The sequence below is a fragment of the Sebastes fasciatus genome, chromosome 18 (genome assembly GCF_043250625.1).
Source record: "Sebastes fasciatus isolate fSebFas1 chromosome 18, fSebFas1.pri, whole genome shotgun sequence".
NCBI lineage: Eukaryota > Metazoa > Chordata > Actinopteri > Perciformes > Sebastidae > Sebastes > Sebastes fasciatus.
The window spans coordinates 11,161,949-11,186,570 of record NC_133812.1 but is presented as its reverse complement, the minus strand read 5'-3'; the positions used below and the strand labels follow the sequence as shown (position 1 = coordinate 11,186,570).

General features: G+C 42.3%; 2 protein-coding genes across 4 annotated transcripts; one reads left to right on the top strand and one right to left on the bottom strand.

Annotated features, from left to right (window-relative positions):
* The first annotated feature begins 1,355 nt into the window (after positions 1-1,355).
* Positions 1,356-14,772, top strand: naa30 (N-alpha-acetyltransferase 30, NatC catalytic subunit). The gene is made up of 4 exons (XM_074614840.1): positions 1,356-2,470; positions 5,460-5,583; positions 5,914-5,969; positions 10,183-14,772. The coding sequence occupies exons 1-4, from the start codon at positions 1,649-1,651 to the stop codon at positions 10,318-10,320; spliced, it is 1,140 nt and encodes a 379-aa protein (XP_074470941.1). The 5' UTR covers positions 1,356-1,648; the 3' UTR covers positions 10,321-14,772.
* Positions 14,773-14,861: 89 nt separating this feature from the next.
* On the bottom strand, positions 14,862-23,228 carry armh4 (armadillo like helical domain containing 4). Of its 3 annotated transcripts, none has more exons than XM_074614838.1 (8): positions 22,823-23,228; positions 20,906-21,839; positions 19,410-19,793; positions 18,605-18,754; positions 18,328-18,486; positions 18,143-18,174; positions 17,241-17,390; positions 14,862-17,141 (listed from the first exon to the last, which is right to left on the bottom strand). In XM_074614838.1, the coding sequence occupies exons 2-8, from the start codon at positions 21,762-21,764 to the stop codon at positions 17,067-17,069; spliced, it is 1,809 nt and encodes a 602-aa protein (XP_074470939.1). In that variant the 5' UTR covers positions 21,765-21,839; positions 22,823-23,228; the 3' UTR covers positions 14,862-17,066. The 3 variants fall into 3 exon arrangements, with proteins under 3 accessions (XP_074470939.1, XP_074470938.1, XP_074470940.1); XM_074614837.1 differs by having other exon boundaries at positions 20,906-21,786; XM_074614839.1 differs by having other exon boundaries at positions 20,906-21,783.
* Between the last annotated feature and the right edge of the window lie 1,394 nt (positions 23,229-24,622).

The following is a 24,622-nucleotide window of genomic DNA, read 5'->3' as shown; positions in this document are numbered from 1 at the left end:
CAGGAAAATGCTTAGCAGGGTTTTTAATGTCATGACTATTGTGGCCTCTGTTATACCTCAATCTGCAAATAACTCATAGGTACATTTGTCAGATACAGTAAATTGTTAAGTGAAAAGCACAATATTCCCCTCCAGAAAGTGGAGAGAAAGTAAGTCTCACAACTTGGGTATTACTCAAGATAAGCACATAAACCTCAAAGCAAACTTCTAAGTAGGCCTACTTTCCAGGATGAAGACTATAGCACACAGTTAGGAAAGGCCAACAGAATTTATCTACTGGCTCCATCTACTGGAGAAACTACAGTGTTGATGCACAAGGGGGAAAAAATAATATATCAAAATAATACCTCAACTTGGCGTCCTCTGCTGGTAAGAAAGTAGACAAGTCAACAGCTCTTGAATTTACAAGGTTGTGAACCTTTCAGTAGGCTACTATTTCTTAAATCCTGTCAATTTCACAATTTAAAGTGGTCTAACATAGCCCAGGGTATAATACACATTCAAATGCGTAGGCTACAGCCTGATAATATGTAGGTCTGATAGGCTATAAAATGAAACAAACTATGAGAAGAGAGTCTCTGCCCCAAAAATATCTTTCAACTGAACTGAAATAATCTCCTTTTGTCATCAATTTAATCATTTTGCTGAATAAAAATCCTGAACAGAACAGAAAAATAGACCACACATTTGTTTGTGATTTTGCTTGTTCTTGCTTGTGTGTGTTTTTCTTCTATCCATCTAGAGATTGTATTAACATTCTTGCTTCATATGTTCTGTTAATACAATAGAGTGAAAATGCTGATAAAACTAAATGAGAACTTACATTATTTAAATGGTAAGCACATGTATATGTGTATGTATGTATGTATGTATATGTGTATTTGTATGTGTATGTGTATGTGTATGCATATATATGTATATATATGTATGTGTGTATATGTATATGTGTGTACGTGTATATATGTGTATGTGTGTGTGTATGTAGGTATGTATGTATATATATATATATATAAATATATATATATATATTTTTTACTTTTTTTATTTTCTCTTCTTCTTATTATTATTTCATGACTTATTTGTGGATACTCTCCCTGTGTTGTATTCTCTACAATTTGAATTTTATGTATCCATGATTAAGAATCAGTTAGGTCCTTTGTGGCCAGCTGTGGCCAGCTGTGGCTGTCTGTTTGTATGTTGTTGTCAGGTATGATTGATTGATGTGTTGTTCAGAAAAACTAAAATTAACTTTCCCTGTATAGTGAGTGTTCTATTGATTATTGACAATTAATTAAAAAAAAAAAAAAACTTTGAAAGAATTGGTAAACACATTGCAGAAGCTAATTGGATGTCTAAAAAAACCCCAAAAAAACCTGCATCTGTCATGCGTTACACCACTGTCGTAAAACGTCTCTGTCTGCTGTTGCAATGGCGTTTGCTGCGACAGCACTTTCCGGCAGCAGGGAGATCGAGGAGAAAGCAGCGACCAGCGTCGCCAGCGGATCCGTCTTCACCTCTAATATCCTCTCATTTATGCCATATTCACTCCACTAACTCATATATTGATTGAATACCCGCCTTCTCCTTGTCTATGAGCTTGTGTTGAACAGTTTTCCCGGCGTGAATCTCCTCCTTTTAATGCGGTGGGATGGCCACAGTGCCGCCTGGGCCTAGTAGCGCACTGCCTGCTGAATCCTCCCCGGCGGAGAGTGCTCCTTTCCCCGGGGCTGCTGGAGGCGCGGAGCCGGCGCGGGGAACCGGAGACCCGCCCTGCTGCCACCACGGAGAGGACTGCGTACTGGGGAAAGCGTCGGAGCCGGTGAGCGAGCTGAATAAGTCGGTTAATAAGAAGCAGAAAGACATGCTAGCGAGAGTTAGCCCGGCGGCGCTGCATCTGAAAGTGCAAGCCCGAGAACAGCAGCAGCTCAACGGCTTGGCGAGCTCCGCAGAGGACGCTGAGAACCGGCCTGACAACCCTAGACAGTCGGTGGAGAGCTGTGACAGCAGCAGCAGCAGCGGCAGCAGCAGCAGCAGCGGCAGCAACGAGGAGGCTCACTGCCAACATGAAGGCCACAGCGCCTTCTCCAAAAACGGCCGTCACTCTCTGAACATGAACGGGATGCCGGGGTTCACACGAGCTGAGGCGGCCCATCACCATAGTTACAATCCCCCCGGAGACGACGACGACGACGACGTGAAAGAGGAGTTTGACCACCTCACGGAGCCACCGGACACCGGGCCCGGTGAGGAGGAGGACTCTCAGCCGCCGGCCGCGCAGCTCGCCCGGCTCGACCTGAGCGGCTCCTCTCCCGGTAAAGAGGAGGACAGCCACGGTATCCGCTACGTCCGCTACGAGTCCGAGCTGCAGATGCCGTGGATCATGAGACTGATCACCAAGGACTTGTCTGAGCCTTATTCAATTTACACCTACAGGTACTTCATCCACAACTGGCCGCAGCTCTGCTTTCTGGTGAGTATGTGACACTGAAAACCACCCTCAATGTGAAGAAAATAACATGTATTCACTCATTAATCACATGTATTCACTCATTAATACATGTATTCACTCATTAATAACATGTATTCACTCATTAATCACATGTATTCACTCATTAATACATGTATTCACTCATTAATAACATGTATTCACTCATTAATCACATGTATTCACTCATTAATAACATGTATTCACTCATTAATAACATGCATTCACTCATTAATACATGTATTCACTCATTAATCACATGCATTCACTCATTAATCACATGTATTCACTCATTAATCACATGTATTCACTCATTAATAACATGCATTCACTCATTAATACATGTATTCACTCATTAATCACATGCATTCACTCATTAATCACATGTATTCACTCATTAATCACATGTATTCACTCATTAATCACATGTATTCACTCATTAATCACATGTATTCACTCATTAATAACATGTATTCACTCATTAATACATGTATTCACTCATTAATCACATGTATTCACTCATTAATCACATGTATTCACTCATTAATCACATGTATTCACTCATTAATCACATGTATTCACTCATTAATCACATGTATTCACTCATTAATCACATGTATTCACTCATTAATCACATGTATTCACTCATTAATACATGTATTCACTCATTAATCACATGTATTCACTCATTAATCACATGTATTCACTCATTAATCACATGTATTCACTCATTAATACATGTATTCACTCATTAATACATGTATTCACTCATTAATAACATGTATTCACTCATTAATACATGTATTCACTCATTAATCACATGTATTCACTCATTAATCACATGTATTCACTCATTAATAACATGTATTCACTCATTAATCACATGCATTCACTCATTAATCACATGTATTCACTCATTAATCACATGCATTCACTCATTAATAACATGTATTCACTCATTAATACATGCATTCACTCATTAATACATGCATTCACTCATTAATACATGTATTCACTCACTAACCCTCCTAGTCATATAGCCTATGGACTGTGGATACCCTTAGTGTTATTGGGGCTGGGTGTGTCTGCATGATCATAGCTTTCATAAAAAAAAAAAAAACACAATCACAGAAGACATCACTCAACCTACTTGTACCCATACTTCGCACATTGTAACAAGCGCCAACAACAACAAATTAGGTGTAAGGGGGAAGTATTTACATATATATACACATTAACTTTGTTCTAAATAAAGTTTTAGCTACCCTCCTAGTCTTAGCCTACAGAACTGTGGTTACCCATAGCATTATTGGGGCTGGGCGTGTCTGCATGATCATAGCTCTCTATCACCTGTCAGTGTGTCTCAAAGGCTGCCAACCTGCTGATATACACACACAGCTTAATCACACACATATGTAAATGTGTCCCTGGCAGCGCATTTATTGTATCTGTTGGCAGCTGCAGTACAACACCCACTTTTCTATCACACAAGGCTTTGATCCTTGCTTGTTTTATGGATTTCAGTCTGAATTAATAGCTGTCAAATCAATAAAAGTTGAACTGACGTGACACTATCCCTTAAGGGTCTTTAGATAGATAGATAGATAGATAGGTAGATGGTACAATCACAAGGCAATTCATCAATGCGTTACCTACAGTAGATGGCGGTCGGCACGCCCCCAGTTTGGAGAAATGGGCAGGAATATCGACACAGAAGCAAAGCAATGTACTTCTGTGGACGGGGCCGGAAGCAAAACGTATTTTAGCCACCTAAAAGAAATGCTCACCTAAAAAAAAATCTATATCAGTTTAAGTGTACGCTACATTTAGAGTATTTTCACCACTTTACTTTGCCATAAGACAGCTGTTTCCGACGGGGAACTGAAGCCGTTGTATCCAACTATGCTCTCGCCAGAGTCACCAGACTCCATTGGAAAAAAAACAACAACTGTAATCTCACCTCGCAGGACACAGGAGTTGCTAGTGTACTGCTGCCTCGATCAGTTAGTTTGTTTGTGTGTTATTATTTGACTTTGGTTATTTCAAATTCACCAAAGTCACACAATAATACAAACTAACTAACGATACGGTAGACCAGCAACACCCATGTTCTCAGAGGTAAAATTGCTGGGTTTTTTTTTCAATGGAGTCTGGTGGCTTTGGCGAGAGCATAGATAACTGCTTCAGTTCCCCATCAGAAACATGGACTGTATAACATACAGCCCCTTTTTACGTACATTTAAAGTGATATTGATTTTTTTAGGTGGGCCTTTCTTTTACGTAGCTAAAATCTGTTTTGCTCCCGGCAAACAGCTTAATCACACATATGTAAATGTGTCCCTGGCAGAACATGTATCATATCTGTTGGCAGCTACAACACCCACTTTTCTATCACAATGCTTTGATCCTTGTTTTTTTTTGGGATTTCAGTCTGAATTAATAGCTGTCAAATCAAGAAAAGTTGAACTGACATGACACTAGCCCTTAAGGGTCTATAGATAGATAGATAGATAGATAGATAGAGAGATAGCACAATCACAAGACAACAACAAATTAGGTGTAAGGGGGGAAGTATTTACACACACACACATACATTTCTCCAGCCATATGAACAGGAATTTCGGAGCAAGCAACGGTTTAAAAACCCTTACTTAGCAGTTTTCTTTGAGAGAAATAATGTGCTGTAAGTAGGCGTTTCCTCTTCCACCTACAGTGTCCAGTCAGGATTTTCTACTTTGACAAACCCTGTCCTTTCTTTGTTTATCCTCTGAGCTTCAAGGACTTAAACTTCCCAGTTCCAGTTTGTCTGGAACGACGCATGTAACATAAGAGGAAGTGACATGAAATAAAGGTCAGAGGTCAGCTCAGAGAGCCAGCAGAACTGGCACAGTGACAGGAACTGTAGAGGAACTGTTGCTTGGCTTTCAGCGACCACCCCAGTAGACATTAACTGTTGTGTGTGTGTCTGTCACAGGCCATGGTGGAGCAAGAGTGTGTCGGAGCCATTGTATGTAAGCTCGACATGCACAAGAAGATGTTCCGTCGTGGCTACATCGCCATGCTGGCCGTGGACTCGAAACACAGAAGGAAAAGCATCGGTGAGATCTGGACTCTGCATGCCACATACAGAATAAACACAATAGTCTGTCCTTTCACAATATGGAGCTGAGACCAAGTTGTGCAACAGCGTCTTGGTGTATTTTCTTTGACAACCAAATCTCTTTATGCAAATGCAGTATTTAGATAAGTTATACACTCCGAGTTGATGTGTAACACTATACTTTAACCTTTAAGTGACATTATTTGCCTTTCTTATGCTATCAAGCCAGAAAAATGAAAAGTCAAGTGTTATTTTATTAAAAGTTTGTGTTTTGTTTATTTGCGTGCCATCACTGACTTAGACTCCGTCTATTCTTCGACTGTTTCAGGTACTAATCTTGTGAAGAAGGCCATCTATGCCATGGTGGAGGGTGACTGTGACGAGGTAAGATACATAGACCATAGATCCTTTTTCAAAACATGCTTTAGTACATCCAGAGAATATTGAAGTTTTTGAGAAAGCCTGAAACACACTTATGGATTCGTGCAAGCATGCATAGGCTTTAAGGCCCTGACACACCAAGCCGACGGTCGGCTGTCGTACAATTTGGGCCCGTCGGTGAGCGTCCGTCAGCTCTAGTCTGCCCGTGTCAGAGTTTTTTCGGCCGATTCAGCATGTTGAATTGCCGGCGGAGCTCGTCAGTGAGAGAGATAACTGATTGATGGCTCAGCTTAAACGAATCAGTGCATGAAACGGACGTGAGGAAAGCAAGCAAACAAAGTAAAGTCGAGAGGAAAAACACAGAAGGCTCTTCTCATTTTTCATCTTCATCTCATCTGATCATTCCAATACACTGATATTTTCACAACGACATGCCCATCTGGAATGAAGTGAGAAAATGGTCGGCAAACGCTGCTTTGTTTCGTATACGTATCATAACAACGGCTTGCATATTCGCCTTCCTTGGTATTCCCGTTTCCCTTTTTGAATGACAAATACAGACTACCGCGACCTACTGGTGTGGAGAGTTATTTCATCTCACGCAGGCACAGAACATACGTGGTAGTTGGCCGTCGGCTGCAGTCTTTGCGGTGTCTTAGCGTACAATTTTCTGACCAAGACAAAAGCGATGTGAGGCGACACAACTAGTGGACTTTGTCGCTGCTAGTTCTCTGATGTCGGGTTGGTATGTCTGGGCCTTTATGCCTGACATATTCAGACACATTCATAAACTGTGTGCCAGCGTATTCACTCACAATGTAAAAGTGTTGCAGTAGACAAGAGGACAGTCTATAATTTACCAAACCAGGTTATACTGAAAAAGAAACCCTAAATCCCTGGAAAATACAGTTTATGCATAAAATAACAACACATTGAGAACGACTGATGATTCTTGGTTTTAGTTTGGCGCTGGCCCAGCACCAAAGCCTCTATGTGAGCACAAACCAAAAGAAAAAAATGGCTGGTAGTATTTCAAGGACCAGTTTTCTCTCCCCGTCCTTCACTCATCTAAGTTTGCTGGTAACCTTGGATTGATTGTCAGCTACTCCGAGCCTTTCAGTATCTTCCCTCTTCTACAGACTATTCCACTTGCTCTGCTTGTCTCTGAATAGCCGCATACTGACTCACCTGCTTCTTGCACAAACACGCATACACAAAGTAGTTTTTGAAAGCTCCAGAAATGGCAGGTGTTTGAGGTGGAAATGAGATCCCGTATTAAACTTTCTCCGATCTCTTTGTTGACTGAAACCAAAGGACTGATGATGAAACAGAAATAATTTTTCTGTTGGTGTGATTGTGTCCACACAAGCGTATCAAGAGTACACCCTTTTATAGAAATTTATTTTTTCATCAATCAAGCAGCCGCAAACACTGTAACATCAGCACACAGTTTTTTGTATGGATCCCAACAAAACATTTTAACTTGGGTAGGGCTGTCGTGGTGAAGGAATTTCCTCCACATGATAATGGTTGATTCAACAGCGCGGTATGAGGTATTATTGCAACTTTTTTTTCCGCAAATTACTTTATTTATCCTGATTTTAGTGCTGTATAAATAAGCCTTATTGTTAGGCTATGATTTGTTATATTGTTGCTTTTTATATGAGAAAGATGACAGTTTTAAAACAAATTGAATACATGTTCATTGTGAAATGTGGAACACAGCAGGACAATGAGGCGCAGCGTTTTTGTCAGCTGTGCTTTGGTTGCATCTGGTTTTTATGATACGCAATATCAAAATGTCGGCAAAATGTAGAGTACTTGCTCTGAATGAAGGGAAGGCTGAAGCACGTAGGGAGAGAGGATGGACTATGTATATTGATTTCTCCTCCACTGTTGTTGTTTTTCAGCACTTGTAGCCTACATGTAGGATGTGGCGGTTGGTCATTGTGGAGTTTTACCCAAAGTTGAGCATTTTTCAACTCTCAATGACCAGAAAAAAATACTAAACGTGCAGCGCTCAGCGCAGAATAGACGCTCAGTGCCTCATCACGCTGCTGCCGTTTGTAGCATAGTGTAAAAATGTGGCGCTCCCATTGCAAAAAATTTAAAAACGAAAATACGTGAACATGGCAGTTGTGGCGGCTGCTTGCCATCCCCTGTGGTTAGCTTGTCAATATTGCAATATTGCAAAATTACACTTATTGCTACAGCCATAAACTTGGTTTCCTGGCAGCTGAAGCAAGCATACAGGTACTAGTGGTTATACAGGTTTCCTTAACATCGACTAAATGCATCACCTCGCACTACTGCCAACTATTGTCCAAAGCATACCATACATTTTTTAAAGACTGATTGTTTAACCTTCCAGGCCCCATTGGTTTGTGGCTTTGTTGGTGCTAGGCAAATATCCTGGACAACCAAATTCAGTCTGTCTTCAGAGTTTAATTTCCCAATTGCTTTGCTTGTAAATGCAAAGCCTGTCGACAGTAAAATTTTATTTTACAACTTGATAATCAGACCTTCCTAGAAAGCACAAACAAGAAAGACGGCTTGACTATCCCTTCTTGCAACTGCATTACTATGTGATAACATATCTTTGACAAAAACATGTTACTGAAGGCCACCGTAGTAGTGCAATGAATGGAAATGAATAGGTGCTAGGAAGAGAGGAACTTTTGTATGGTTTGTGGAATGGTGGTTAGCAAAGTGCACATTATTTATGAAAAATAGTCAACCCTTCTTAGATATTATCATGTTTTATCACTGCACAGTATTGAATCACAGCCAATGTCATTAGATTATTTTTTACACTGCCATTCATTTTATTGTCCCCACTAAATATTAACTTAGAGGGATAGTTTGGATTTTTTAAAGTGGGGTTGTATTGAGGTACTTATCCATAGTCAGTGCATACCTACAGTAGATGAAGGTCGAAACGCCCCCAGTTTGGAGAAATGGGCAGGAATACCGACACAGAAGCAAAGCAATGTACTTCTGTGGGCGGGGCCGGCAGCAAAATGTATTTTAGCACCTAAAAGAAATGCTCACCTAAAAAAATCTATATCAGTTTAAGTGTACGCTACATTTAGAGTATTTTCACCACTTTACTTTGCCATAAGACAGCTGTTTCCGACGGGGAACTGAAGCCGTTGTAAAACCTGTAATTTCACCTCGCAGAACACAGGAGCTGCTAGTCTACTGCTGCCTCGATCAGTTAGTTTGTTTGTGTGTTTTTGTTTGACTTTGGTTATTTCAAAGTCACCAAAGTCACACAATAATACAAACTAACTAACGATACGGTAGACCAGCAACACCCATGTTCTCAGAGGTAAAATTACTGGTGGCTTTGGCGAGAGCATAGAAAACTGCTTCAGTTCTCCATCAGAAACATGGACTGTATAGCATACAGCCCCTTTGTACGTACATTTCAACCGAGGTTTATTTTTTTAGGAGAGCCTTTCTTTTACGTAGCTAAAATCTGTTTTGCTGCCGGCCCCGTCCACAGCATTACATTGCTTTGCTCCCGTGCGGTAACTCCTGTCTGTCTCTCAAAACTCGGGGCGTGTTGTAGGTAACACACTGACTATGGATAAGTACCTCATAAAACCCCACTTCATAGATAAAGAACACTATACATTGTGCTGTAATCAGCAGCTAGGTTACTCATTGAAGCTATTCTTGACCAACAACAGCTGACCCTGCAGATTACACATAGCATCTAAGACGTCAGGTCTCTTCCTTAAAGCTAATTTACTGGCTTTGCATACTTTTTGTAACTATGTGCTAAACCCAGCTGACTCTTGGAAGTATTGGAGGCTAGCATGCTAGCTGCCAAGTTACAACTTGTAACTAAGACAGGTTTAGAGTTGTGAGTTTTTTCTGAGGCGAACTCTCTAGAGCTTAGCCACTGCACTGAACAAGCAGAGAATAATTTGATATTGATCCTATGACAGCAAATAATCTAATTTCCAATAATAAGCTAAGCATTCAAAACTACTGTTAAACTTTTTTACTGAGATTTTATGCGTATGGTGGTGTGTTCTTAATACGACAGTTTCCTAAAATTAGATTTAAAAAATAGCACTGTATATCCTCACTTACTGTATTGCAATATATCGCGCTATACTGAATCGTAACCTCTGTATCATGATGCGTATTGTCAGATTCTTGCCAATCCACAGCCCTACTGACATGGCCATCTGTGTGTCCCCAGGTTGTTTTGGAGACTGAAATCACCAACAAATCAGCCCTGAAGCTGTACGAGAACTTGGGTTTTGTCAGAGACAAGCGGCTGTTCAGATACTACCTGAACGGAGTGGACGCGCTGCGGCTCAAACTGTGGCTCCGCTAGAGGAAAGAAGAGGGGACGGGGAAAGACGGGACAGCGGGTGCTGTTCACCTCGTACGCTATCGGCTTCACAGCCTCAGCTCTGCCCTGGTCATTTCACTCTTATATACACACTCACACACACACACACACACAAACATAAGGAGTATGCACATAGGTATGCATAGACACGCAAACACACCCTCTTTTTGTCCTCGACCTCTGAACAACTGTTGTTTAGGCAGAAACGGACTGACATCCCACCCGATGTTCTCATGAAGGGGCCCCTGATACTTTCTGTGACGAGGAGGGGGGCGAGCGAGGGTGGTCTCTGGGATGACCTTGACTGGGGACTAGATGACCTTTTTTGACCTTCGAGCTCTGATGCCGCATCGAACCGGGGCGCGGAGGTGCGAGGCAGCTCAAAGTGAGGACGTGCGTCTGAAACCCCAGAGGACATGGCACCACAGCAAAATCCTCCTGCAGAACACGGGACAAAAACAGACTTAAAGAAAACAACAACACGTGAAACAAGGAAGCGGGGCGCTCAAAACAGACTGGGAAGAAAATATTTTTGTGTTTCTTTTTTAACCTTGTGAGTTGGACGGGGGACGGAAAAAGCTATAGTATGACTGTGTGTTTGTACTGCCTCATGTTTTTTTTGAGTGTTTGGCTTATTTTCGTGTGCATGTGTACGTGGCGTGGTTGGATACACTGTGAGCAAGCGAACGTGTGACTGTGTGAGGAATTGTGCGTACTGTCGTTTTTGTTTCCCATCCTGTCCGGTGGACGCAGCAGCAGCTGCTGTTTCCATCACCTGCCTCAGCCTCCAGGACTGAAGCCTGTAAAGATATGCATGCATTTATTTTTAATGTGAGTGCGGGGAAAAGTGTGAAGAGTGTGTGTGTGTGTGTGTGTGTGTGTGCTGATTAACCCAGTCTGAGGCTAACCCTCCGAACCCCTTCCTGTGTTTTGGTGTAAGCATGTCGGTGCAGAGCAGTTGATCGAAACAAATCTCTCCATTAGCACCTCAAACTGGTGGATCTGCCGTCTTTTTTGCTTCACTGTCCTTCACCTTCACTAAATCTCTTATCATCAAACCCTGACAGTATGGGTGAGGAGTTCAATTCTTCCTATTTTTGCAGATGTTTTCCCCGAATGCACTGCCAGCCGCTGCAAAATCCCCCAAAAAGGAGAGTCTTTTAAAGAGACTCCTTGCCAATGATGGTGCGGTCAAATGTGTCCTAGCCGTCTCAGTTTACTCCTTTTTAAGATTATTTCTCCTCATTGCAAGTGCCACTCAAACCATCAGCACTCTCAGCCGCGACTGCAGCGACGCGCCCGCTAAACGGGCGTCACGCTGCAGCCTCGGCCCGCTTCCGGTCCGCGCTCGTCGGCACCAGGCCGGAAGCGAAGTGTTACAAATGCTGGAATCCTGTTTGAGTATGCTGTGTGCGTGTGTTTATCTCTTGATAAAAAAAGGAAAATAGACAAGTATTCTTAGCAGATTATATTTTATTCTTTTTTGTTCGCTTTGTTTAGATTGTCTAATATACACCTGTATGCTGCTCGTAAGCGGCTGAGTCCACAATGCACTTCCCAGGTGCCCTCCTAACTCGATGCACATCCAACCTCGCTAACATTTTAAGATCTCCAACGTGGAACGCGTCACATAGATGCACCCGGGCGTTCCAATCCACACTAATTATGGCGAAAAAAGTTTTGCTTCAACTGCTTTTTCTTTTCTTTTTTTAAAGTAATATGAACAAAGGTCAGATGAACTTCTTTGGAAATTGCTGCAGTGTGTATGTGTACGTATGAATGTGTGTGTCATGTTATTTTGACAATGGCGTGGATCTGTTAGACTTTTATTTCTCTACTTTCAGAGGCCCCGCACAGGAAAATCATAGCCTTTGAGGTGCTGTGTTTTGTTCCAGCCTAATGAGGACAACAGAAAGGAACAAATCACACACTTTTTTTTTTTTTTTTTTAGCTTTCCAGGATTTCAGTTAGTGCTCAATGTGATAGAACAGGCAGGAGACAGTTTGGTTGATGGTTGAGGGGAGGATAAACCCTAAATCAGTTTTGATCTTTCAAATTGGAAAGCAACCTACATCACAGGTTGTTTTTTTAGGACTTTTTAAAGGACCAATATGTAATATATTTACTGTAATAAATAAAAAAATGACCATGACATTTCATCAGAGATTAAGGAAACATGCTGAATTCAAATTTGGTTTCTCCGACAACAATGCTACAGCCAATATGTTCTCCTTTTGAAATCTCCATTCTGGTCCGAAACGTGCTTTGGCCGTTGTGGTCCCGTCCACTGCCCATTTCAACACCTCGTTGCCACAAATGAAACAAATTGGCATGTAAACACAGCCTTCTGCAGCCATGGAACCTAGCAACTCAAGCAAACCGATCATTAGAGATAACTTTAGATTTTACCGATCTGAAAAGCCTCGGCACATCTCTGTGGTTCGTGTGCAGCTGGGTTATCAAGGCAGCAAGTATTTGGGACACATAGCCGGTAAAGTGATCCCGACTACTGCTGGTGGCTAGGCTTGCCGCGGTAGTCGATGGTACGCGGTGGTCGGGCCTACATCGATTACATTACTTGCCCGTAATAATTTGTAACACTGGTGTTGTCACAAGTTTATTAACCGGTGGGCACATTTCCTCACTGTGACTTCCCTACTGGTGGCCAGAGGCTAACACCGTAATGCTAACACATGCTAACTGCTATCACACTAGAGGAGAGGACGGGGTCACGGATCCAATGTTTTGAATTTGGACTGCAGTACCCATTTTAAAACGCTAGCTGTCAGTACTGCATATTGCTCCTTTAAGTCAACTTATGCAATTGGACATCCGCGTGCTTTTATCCTGCCGACAATATTCAGAGTAGAAAGCACTGCACGACACTGCCACGTGGCCCAATCGGAGTAAAATCTGCTACAAAATACTGACTACACAAGTCTGCAAGCAAGCATTCATGGTAGTTTTAATGATTTAAGGACTGATGAGCTCGTCTCCATGATTGACACTACAGTTCATATTTTGGGTTTATTCCCCCTCTCAGCAGTCCAGCTGAGACATTTCACCCCCGGAGCCCAGGACTGAAAGAGAGAGTAGATGTTTACAGAGTTGCCACCCTCATAACAGCCTGTGTATGTGTGTATGTGTGTATGTGTGTGTGTGTGTATGTATGTATGTTTGTGTGCGTTTGGAACAATGGATCAGATGACCTATTTTTCTTCTTTTCTTTTTTTTCAGATTTGTATACGAGTGTTGTTCTATTCCTCGGATATATTGAGAGCATGTTTCTTTGTGAATCACCTGTTTGGAAGGGGGGCGGTTTGGGTTGATTTATCAGATTGGATTTTTATTTTTGAATTTCTGTGCTACTTTAGCCCATCCAGAGGTGAGATGAGAATTCCGAGCGATTCATAGTGGGCATAACGAAAACGCTCTAGAACACCAACTATTACTTTTACCGCTCATCTGACACTTTAAATTTCAATCATCAGCCCCGTGTAAACTCTTCCTGGTTTATTTTGGAGGTTTCTGTCCCTGCGTGGGACACTTGTTTCCCCCCCCCCCCCCCCCCCCCCCCTCACTGTCCGGACCTTTTCTTCTTTTATACAGTGACTACTGACGGATGAAAGGACAGGATAGGCGACACCTCACAATTTGAACCTGTCTTTCAAAACCAGCTGTCAGTACGAGGAGGTGTTTCAGATTTTTGAAGGAAACGTGTCTGTTATCTTTCTTTTTTTTGGTTTTACTCCTGTGAAACTCTGGCAGTTCCATATGGGCATTACAGCCTGTCACACAGAGCCAAAGGGCTCCGTTTAGCTCATGATCACAGACTGAAGGGCTTCGTCATCAATATCAATTTGTAGCCATGGCCTGTGGTGTTGCGTAGTTTTACCCGGCTCTCTCTGACAATGCATTTGGAATACGTTTTGACTTGACAATGCCAGTTCAGTGTTCACAGATGTCGGAGGCAGTTTTTTTCTCTCCTCCTCCTCCTCCTGGGCGTCCGCTGTGCTATCCAGGTATTCTAACAATCAACAACCCCCGACTTCTCTGTCCTCACCTGGGGGCGACATCTGCCATCCTACATTTCTAGTGTTATAATTATAAATTCCCCCTCAGAAAACCAGTTTGCGGGTCAGATGAACAACTTGGCTGTCATGCTGCACCACAAAAAGCTGTGGTCCCCTTCAACCAACCAACCACAGGGGCTTCCTGGGGGCGGCCTGCACCGCCTCCGCCGCTGCCACCGCCATCCACCAAGTGTGCAAAAGGGGGAGAGCAAAAGGTGTTTTTTGCATGTCAGATTTCTGTTCCCCCTGTTCCTATTCCCCGTCCCCTCTCTTGATTTTGATCTGGAAATGTCCGATAGCTTTTATTTAATGTGGAAAAAGAACACAGAAATAAATTATTTGATTTTTTTAATGCTGTAAACTGGGTTTATCTTGTCTGCTGTCTGGAGTGGTTCTCATTTAAAATCATTCACATTCGTAAGCTGTGTTTATAAGAAAGAGTCACAATCAGACATCTAAAAGAGTTGTTTATTTGATCACATGTTTAGTATCTACATGAAGAGACAAAAAAAGTGTCCACTATTTTACATCACACTTAACCCTAAAACAGCATTATTGCATATAAACAGGCGGTTGTACATGAAGCATATCAGATGGCTCATGAAGTTACAGAAAATATGTTTCCTTTGAACAAAAGACGAGACTTTTGGTGTTACAAACATGACTCAACTGAGAAGTGTTCAAATACTTCTTCCGTCTTTTTTGTCTGAACTACAACAGAGAGGTTTTATTAAGTGATTCCTCTTAATTTTTCTCAAAACGCAAGGACTTGATTAGACAACATAGATCATTGTATCTCCCATCTCTGTTGGCCAAAACGTCTCCTTTATATTTATATGGTCCTTGTCTGAACCAGATTAACACACAAAAGCCACTATTGTGCAAAAATGAGCTGGTTAAAAAAAAATCTCTTGTGAAAACATGAACTTCTGGCCCCAGAGTCTTCAATGTTGTGCTTTTCCAGCCAACAGAAACGCTTCATTCATTAGAACGAAGTCTCTGCAACGTGTATGAATAGACTTAATAGTCACGCACTTTAAAAAATGTGTGGCAAAACAATGAATTCATATCAGAGTTATATTGTACATCAAAATCTGTTTTATGCTACATACTTTTGTAGGATTATTTTGTATGTGCGTCTCACAGTAAATTTAATGAACAAATGCCTTTGAATAAAACATTTACATTTCCACAAAATTCACATTTAAACAAAGCGTTAATTCAAATGAATTGTATGTGAAGGTTTCTGACAGTGGTGGAAAGTAACTAAGTACTTTTACTCAAGTACTGTACTTAAGTACAACTTTGAGGTATGTGTACTGTACTTGGGTATTTCCATTGTGTGCTACTTTATACTTCTACTCCACTACATTTCAGGGGGAAATATTGTACGTTTTATTCCACTGCATTTATCTGACAGATATAGTTACAAAAAAAAAACATATGATCAGTTTATAAAATACATTTGTTAAAAATTAAACCAGTGGCTGCTCTCTAGTTTGCCCCCCTGACTTTTTCCAAATATGTTCCTTTAAATAACTGTTTGAATCCAACATTTCAATAAAAATCAAAGATTAAAGAAGAGTCCAAAATATTAATAGAAATTTTTGTTTTCTGTTTTCTACCCGATTAATCATCTCATGACCCCTCAGATTTATTTTGTGACCCTGTGGAGTCTGACCTCATCGTTGGGAACCACTGAACTAAACTACTGATATAATATATAAAATTATATAAATATAATAATATATAATTTGCAAAATAAGTACTTTTACTTTTGATACTTTAAGTACATTTTGATTATAATACTTCTGTACTTTTACTTAAATAAGATTTTAAATGAATTTTACTTGTAATGGAATACTTATACATCATGGTATTGGTAGTTTTACTTAAGTAAAAGTTCTGAGTACTTTTTCCTCCACTGGTTTCTGAAATGTGTGGAAATCTTGCTTCAAGGAAATAGTTCAGCGTTTTGAGAAACGCTTATTCGTTTTCTTGCCGAGAGTTAGATGAGACGATAGATACCACATTTTTATCTGAGAGTCGATCTTATCTAACTCCCGTCAAGAAAGCAAATATTTCCCAAAATGTTGAACAATTCCTTTAAATATCCTAGATGTGTAGCAAGAAATAAAACTGTATTTACACTAAAACGACTGACCACAAGTCAGCTACATATACAGTACATATATTTACATCGTTTATGTAATGTTACTCTCTACAGCCCTTTTTTTATTACTTGACAGAAAACCCGCTGGTCGACACTTTCCCCCTCAACTCAACAATTTACCAGCAACCCTGTCATCCTGCTAATACCCTGCTTTTTACGAGCAGCAATATCATATTTTTGATGTCAAAGTGACGCCAGCCCTGCCAAGCCATTAGTGTCAACATCACCTGACAACATTCAGAAAAGTGCTCACATTGGTACTTTTAGTAAGGGGAGGGGGGGGGGGTATACAAAGCTGACCTTTGTGCAGCCTGTGCAAATTGTGCCCTATAGGCAACTCAGTCACACTGTGGATCAGATGAGTCATAGCCAAACAGCCCGGGGTGATTGGAGATGCGGTAGTCATGGCAATGGGGGTGTTTGCCGAGCCCCCTTTTACAGGAGCGTCAGCCATCATCGGTCACCGACGAAAGGAGTTCTCATCAGAACTCATCCTCAGAGCTGTCGGCCAGCAGCATGGCCTGATCCTGGCGGCTGGTCCCGGGCTCTCGAGGTTGCTGGGGGAGGAAGAATAAAACGTAATACTTAATCACAAGATTGATCCTCGATAACAAGTGAAATAAGTATTAAGTGATAAATCCAAGTGGGGTATTGACCTCTGGCTGCCTGACCTTCCTCCTCTGGTGTTTGAAGCTGTTCCTTCTCTTGCGGTGAATCATCCGGATGCTGTAGAGGGCGCCGACGATTAGCAGGGCCCCGGTGATGCCGATGCCCACGGGGGCCAACATCCCAGACACGTAACCCGCCTGGCGTGGTTGAGGTCAAACAGAGAGGTCAAAACGCAGGGCCGGTTCTAGCCATTTTGGTGCCTTATAGGCGAATTTCGGATTTGGAGCCCCCCACCCACCGCTCTAGGGTTAGGGTTCAACCCCCCCAGAACCCTAACCCTAGCCCCGTAAACTGCAACACACATCAGACATCACAATGGTTTTAAGACAACAATTAAGATTTTCATAAATAACTCTATTGATTGTAATATAAATGTACAATTGGTCCCTGATATTGTTGGCTTTTAAGTGTTCAGTCATTTTCACTACAATTTACACTTTTATTTACAAATAAGTGCGGCCGGGCAGATGACAAAGTGAGAGAAAGAGAGTTACAGGGCTGAAAAGTGTATTTCTTTCTTTCTTTGTTCATTTGTAACCTCAATGCAGAAAATAAGGAAGGGTGCCCACCAGCATTTAAAAAAAATAATAACCAGAGCCCCCCAGAAGGTGGCGTCCTAGGCGACCGCCTATATGGCCTATGCCTTAAACCGGCCCTGTCAAAACGGAACAAACAAGTCTAATCCAGGTAATCTTTGTCATACTCCAAATTCTCAAAAACAGTGGTGGTTAATTTGCCTGGATGAAGAAAGATGATCTACGCAGCCTAACAGATAAGACTAAAGAAATAGAGAATATAACCAGCTTTATCCATAACACTATTTAGTAAGGGAGCAACATTTTGTGATGGACAACCAAGACTTTTTCGGGGCAGCAGGGGGCAGTCTTACCTTTTCTCTGATCAGCTCGACCCAGCTTCTCACTGGAAGAAAAGAGCCACAGATGTAGCACCATTTCTCTCTATATAGTGGTAGTTTAAATGTTTCTGGTCACTTAAATACAGTATGCATTAAATACAGTATGCTAAATTCCAGGGCTTATAAAAGGATCATTTATAAACCATATGTTGTCATACTCAGCCCCTGGTTGCGTTGAACCCAGACAGGAGGCGGAGGGATGAGGCTGTACGGAGGCTGCCTCGAGGATGCTTTAGGTGTTTCCGTTAGGTCCTCTTCGCTCTCATCCTCCACCGATTCCTCAGAGTTCTCATCCTCCTCATCCTCATCTTGCTCCTCTGTGGGGAAACCAAATTAAAACGATCCCATTCAGCAGCCAAGAAAAGATCACATTTATATGATTGAAAATAAAAAAAAAAGATAATGAAAATGTTTTTCAGTTAAAACTCGTCTTACCCTCAGACTCCATCTCCTCCAATCCTGATCTGGATCTGTGCGCCGGCCGATGGGTTGCCATGGTTACCGTTGTCATAGCATGCTGGAGGGATGAGAGGTAGGGGCCGGCGGTGGGCAAGTTCTCTTCAAGGTTCGGTGTCCTCCCAGCACCTACACGTTACAAATTACACGGCCCGAGGAGAAAGCAAGAAAGGTTTTTAACTCACTGTGTGCACAAGTGCAGTGTAATAATGTGTCTCCAAGTACAAGATGCCTAATTAGACTTTCAAGTCTCAACAAGTTCACATTAATGCTGAAGTGACACGAATACCAACCAGTGGCTGCCTAGAGGGAATAAACTAAAAAGATACGTGGTACTTAAACCTGCAGTAGACAGGGCAAATAGTCCATAATAACCTTTCAGCATATTGTAACTCAAGTGTTCTGAGAGATAATAAAGCAATAGGCATTACAGTAACAGAATATTGATCTTATATTTGATCAGTGCTGCCTAGTTTAACCGTTTGATCGGAGTTTGCGAGTGATTGACAGCTGCTCAGAGACGGCAAGGCTCCAGCTCGGCTCTGATTGGTTGTTTTCCTCCGGTCTGTGAAATCTTGCAGATGCCGTTGTTAGGACACAGAGGCACATGACTTTTTTCAGATGGCTCATGCACTACTGTCGGGATATAGTGACCATTTTATAAAAATAACTTTTTTTAATCATAATTGCTCCATTTCTACCCACTGCTGCTTTAAGTAATTGTTCCACAGAGCATTATGTTGACATTAAGATTCACTCATTCATTCTGGTCCTGCCACATCACCTCTCTCAGACTGATCCTCCAGCTCAGCCCCGGCTGGCCGCTGTGAAACAGACGGACCCGAAGAGCCCATCGGCTCCAGGAGCTCCCCGCCAGACGTCTGCCAAGGTGACGTCCAGTCTGGTATCAGCCCCATCAGCGGGGCTTGCGAGGGGCCGTCGCTGTCTGTCTCCACGGTGACCAGCTGGTCCAGGTCCGCCTCTGACTGAGGCATTCCTCCGGTCGCCATGGCAACGGGAGGCTGAGCGCTGCCGGGCACCAGGGTGACCGCTGCCGCCGCCCCCTCTGGTGTGACATCTTCAAAAGGCTCAAAGATGAGAGGCAGCGCCTCTGATGACATGGTACCCTCGGTGGCTTCATCCTGAGACGGCGGGACCACGGTGTCCACTGTAGCACATGAGACAGGATGAGGATCAGGATGGTATTTCATTTAGAAAGGGTGAACTTGTTTGGATGTGAAATACTGAAGGCTGAAAAATGATGTTTTCAGTGAGTAAACTAGGGCAAATAAATGAGCAGTTTCTTTACACGCAACTCGGCTGAAAATATTTTCTATTGCAAAGCAGAAACAGCATTCAGCACTCAAGTATTTATGACAGAATGCAACTTTTTGAAAGTGGCACCTCTTTAGACGTGCACTTTTCTCATTAGAAGCACCCTCTCAGAGCCGAGTTCAGCTCAGACACAATGAAAGGAGGATTGTTCGAAAAATAGTTCTTTCTAGATAAGAGGCGACCACAGAGGGGGCTGTCAGTGGAGACACTGCCGCTGCCTATCTCTCAGGCATTTCCTTTAGTCCAAAGCATTTCTAAAGTAGGCTGAAAAATGCTTATAAAGGCCGCAATCCTTTTACATAATGCTGTTTTGGGAATTTTTTTTTGTCAGCTTCCTTTCTGTTGGGAGGAAGCTTCATCAAACAGACAATCCCCAAATGGACGGCGGGAACACATATTGGCTCAGGCAGACTCCTTTAATCCATTTCTGCCTCCCTGAATAATAACCTGCCTGTTTCTTTACAATAGTCTGGATGGGGAATGTGAAGGGTGGGGAAGGAAGAGAGGAGGTTTGAGAGGGGGGGTGTATAGATAGGTTGAATCCTCTAAAGACTTGTGTAACACACCCTGCCACCAGCCCATTCCTAGCAATCGTGTTCCTTTCTTTTTTCCCGGCTCGAGTCAGGAATAGAAAGTAATTAGACCGCCACGGGTCCCAGCTGGGGTTCAAAGTGGAGCGTGGAAAAGCGGGGCGCCTTTTCTTTGCCAATCATCAAAGGCAATCTCTGCCACTAGACGTGTCGTTTTCATTTCCGCCTCACTTTTTTAATGAAGCCTCCTGAAACCCTGCAAACTCCAGCAAGCCTCAGAGTACAGCTTGTTGTGGAAGGTGACAAAGACTGCAAAGCACACAGCAGGGGATTTTGTAAGTTTGGACATGTTGGAAAAAGGGATTACAGAAAGTTTTACCCCCCAAAACATGCTTTTCTAATCTTTCTGACTTACCTCCACTGGGCCTTGCTGCCTCAGTCCACAGGCTTTCTGGTCCGTCCTCTCTGGGCATCATGTTGGGTCCAATTTCAGGCAGCAAGGGGTCCGGGAGGGATGATATGGTTCCATCGTGGCCCCAAATGGACGAATGTGTGGAGGTCCGAGGGGAGAAAAAGACCGTGGGCGGGATGGAGCTGTGGGAGGTCAGTTTCTGGAGCCGCTCTCCAGGATTTGTAGGTTCTGTAGAGCTTGTTTCTGGGTCTTTATCCTGGAGAGCATCACCATAACCAGGTGGTTTTGTTTGCTCCTCCTCACCTTGACCTTTGCCCTCCCTGGCTGGGATGCTCAGCTGTGGCGGCGCCGTGGAGGAGGCTGAAAATCCATCCAACAGCTTCCTCCCACCTGTAGGACTCAACACAGGCTCACTGGTAACAGGTGCGTCCTCCTTTATACCTTCTGGACCAACAGACAGCACCGAAGCCGCCTCCGACTGTCTTTCAGCGTCTCCCATCTCGGATGAGCTCCCGACCTTCTCCCTTTGGCTCCATGCCTCCTCCTCTCCGACAGCCTCGCTCGGCCCAGATCTTCCATCGCGGCTGTCCCCGTTTCCCGTCTGCGTCACTGCATCTATCCCCTCAGGTCGTCCATGTGGGCCAGCCCCTCCTTCTGCACCTACATTCAGTATCAGGCCAGTCACATGTTCTGTATCTGAGGGATCAGACTTTGACCCAACCGTTGAGCTGGCACATTGTCCATCACAGTTTTGTGTGTGGGTGAAGTTTGGGAGGTGGACAGGGGTGCCGTAGACACAGAGACAGGTCCCAGCGGCCAAGATGAGGAGGAGGAGGTGATGGAGCGTCCCAGACATCAGCATCTCTGTCTCGTCTCAGTGCCTGCTGAGAGTGGACACGAATGATAAAAGTGTGAACAGACCCTGCTCTGCTACTTCCTTCAACACGTTGCCACCCAGGCAGACATGTGGACAGAGAGACAAAAGCAGAAGGGAAGGAAGGAAGATAGGTGACAGGGCACATTTAGTGTGTGTGCAGATTAAAGGGTCAGAATGCAAATATAGCACTTCATATATAGCCTGTGATAAGCAGAGAGAACAGGATTAACTGTGCATCACTGCATGCCTTTGTTTTGATGCTGCAGCTGCACCATTTTTTGGATAATTCGGATGAAATTCCATTTCATCTCTTGTGTTAATTTTGTATAAACAGAAGGAAATGCAGAGCACACACACACAGAGCGAGAGAGGGAGAGTGACAAACAGAGAAAGAGAGAGAGAGAGAGAGAGAGGGAATCTGACACAGCAATCCTTAGCACCCCTCCGCACTTCACCTATAAATAGCACCAGGTTTTCTATCCTCTAGGATCCTCTACAGATGGATCCATGAATGTTAGAACTACACAAGCCCGCATCTCTCTCTAAAAAAGAGCACAATATATGCACATTACCAAATTGGATAAAAAAAGAGGCTGTGCATGGTGCATTTGACAGCAATAATCACCTAATAATGCTGTAGAAAAGGAAGAGAAACGACACTGTTCGCAGGGTGACACCCTGTCATATTGCCTGAGTCAGACAGAGAAATCATCACCCAGCCCTGATGATGCTCAAGATAGTCCAACACAATGTCACAATACAACCCACGTTTCTGCCTGCATGCGCACCTCCCCGGTGTGATCAATACGGTGTACCAGCAGGGATGCTCGTGCATTTGCGTCCACCACCACCACCTGACAACATAATGTGGCTCGAGCATTTTTTTCGGACTGTAAACAAATTCACACTGCAGAATCAGAATCAGCATACTGGAGCTAATCAGAGCCTCCACAGAGAGAGATTACAATGCATGCATTCTTATGTATTAGAGCGCATCATATTCTGGAGATGCATAACAATTAAAGGCTGAAAATAATAAATACCTTGCAGAGTTCATGATGGATCGCTGAGCCTGGAGGACGCACAGTTTCTCTTGCAGTGTGCACAAGAAATTGCAGTTCGCACGGATACAAATTGAGGATAAAAGGCAGCTGAAGGAGAGGCTTGTTGTTGTGCAGCTCGGCGTCACTGACTGGAAGTCTTCTCTCTCTACGTATGTCCGCCTGCTTAACAGACGTGCTGCCACCAAATGCTTCAATCAAAACTGCAGATTTTTATTCAAACCGACATCTGCTTCATGATAACTATATTACCTCCCAGTACATCTATTCCTTGTCGGATGATCATCAGCAGTTCATGTTGTCATGATCTTTCCCAAAGGGGTCATCCGAGGCTCCTGGTGGTGCTGAATGGACAGCTCCTTAACCTCAACTTAAATGTTGCACAATACTCTCAGAGAGTTTTATTCAAATATTATATGATTTTTTTATTTATTGCTAAATGTAATCACCTCTGTTACAATAGAGGCAAATGTAGTGTTTAAAATAATAATAATAATGCATCAATTAGATTAAAAGCAGTATAGGCCTTACTTGTGTTTCAAGTTTCAAGTTCTTTATTGTTCATGTGCACAATGATTACAGAGAAGCAGTAGTTGGCAATGGAAATCTTTCAAGGCTCCCTCCAAGAGTGCACATTAAATATGTATAAAAAAGAAAATGATGCAAATAAAAGAGGAAAAATTAATCTAAGACATAAAAATTGTGCAGAATATAAATGGATGAAATATGGAGTGGACTTTTTTAGTAAATGATTTATAGGACCATCAAAATAAGCTATGCATGAGATGTAATGATATTTTTTATACATTGGCATAGGTCTCTTAAATATTGAATTGTTAAAAAAAAAAAATGTAAAAAAGTACGATTGTTTTGGAATTATGAGATCCGCAGGTTCCCTCTTGAGCTACGACACAATGTTCAGGTAAAATGGGCCAATATCAAAAAGAGGGCAACACAGTAAATTCAGCTGAAATCATTTTCATTTTAACAGTAAATTAACACTAACTGTTGTCTTTGGTGTGCCATAGTAACAACACCATAAATACATTTTCATGCAATAAAAAGATTTAACAAATATTTCATTGAGTAATGCATTTAAAAATACCACGTAGCCTATATAAAATATAAAATGAAAAAATATAAATTTATGGTCGACGGGTGCATAGGAATTGCAAAATTAATTGTAATTGAATGTAAACAGGAATTTGGTTAATACTATACTACTATACTATACTATGAGATATGAGGTTGAAATCATATATATATATATGATTTCAACCTCATATCTCATAATAACAGATCTGCAAAAGATATAGTTAATTAAGAAAACTTTAACAAAAGGAGTCTACGTGGGTTATGTTCATGATATTGTAGTCTGTTTGTTGTAAAATAGCTCTCTTAGAAAACAAGGAGTGAAGCGGTATCTGTGATGATCCGCATGTTCTTACAGTGATTCATATGCACTCCCAGGTTTTACATGCCATTTATTGTGAACATAGGCTATTATGAAGCTCTATTTATAGAAATAAAGAAATGTTTTGTCGATGGCTGATTCATTTCTGTGTGACTACACTGGCCCTTTCAATTATTCCAAAATAGCACAACATATGAGCAGGTGCATGCATGAGCTTAGTACTAAGGATGTGGTAATTAATTGTTAAACAAATGGTATAATAATTTGCTAGTGTTTCCCTCCAGAGAAATGTGACTCCCGTGGGGACCAGAGATATTAGTCTTGATATGAGAACCTTCTAGACAAACCAGCAAAACTGGCAGTTGGTG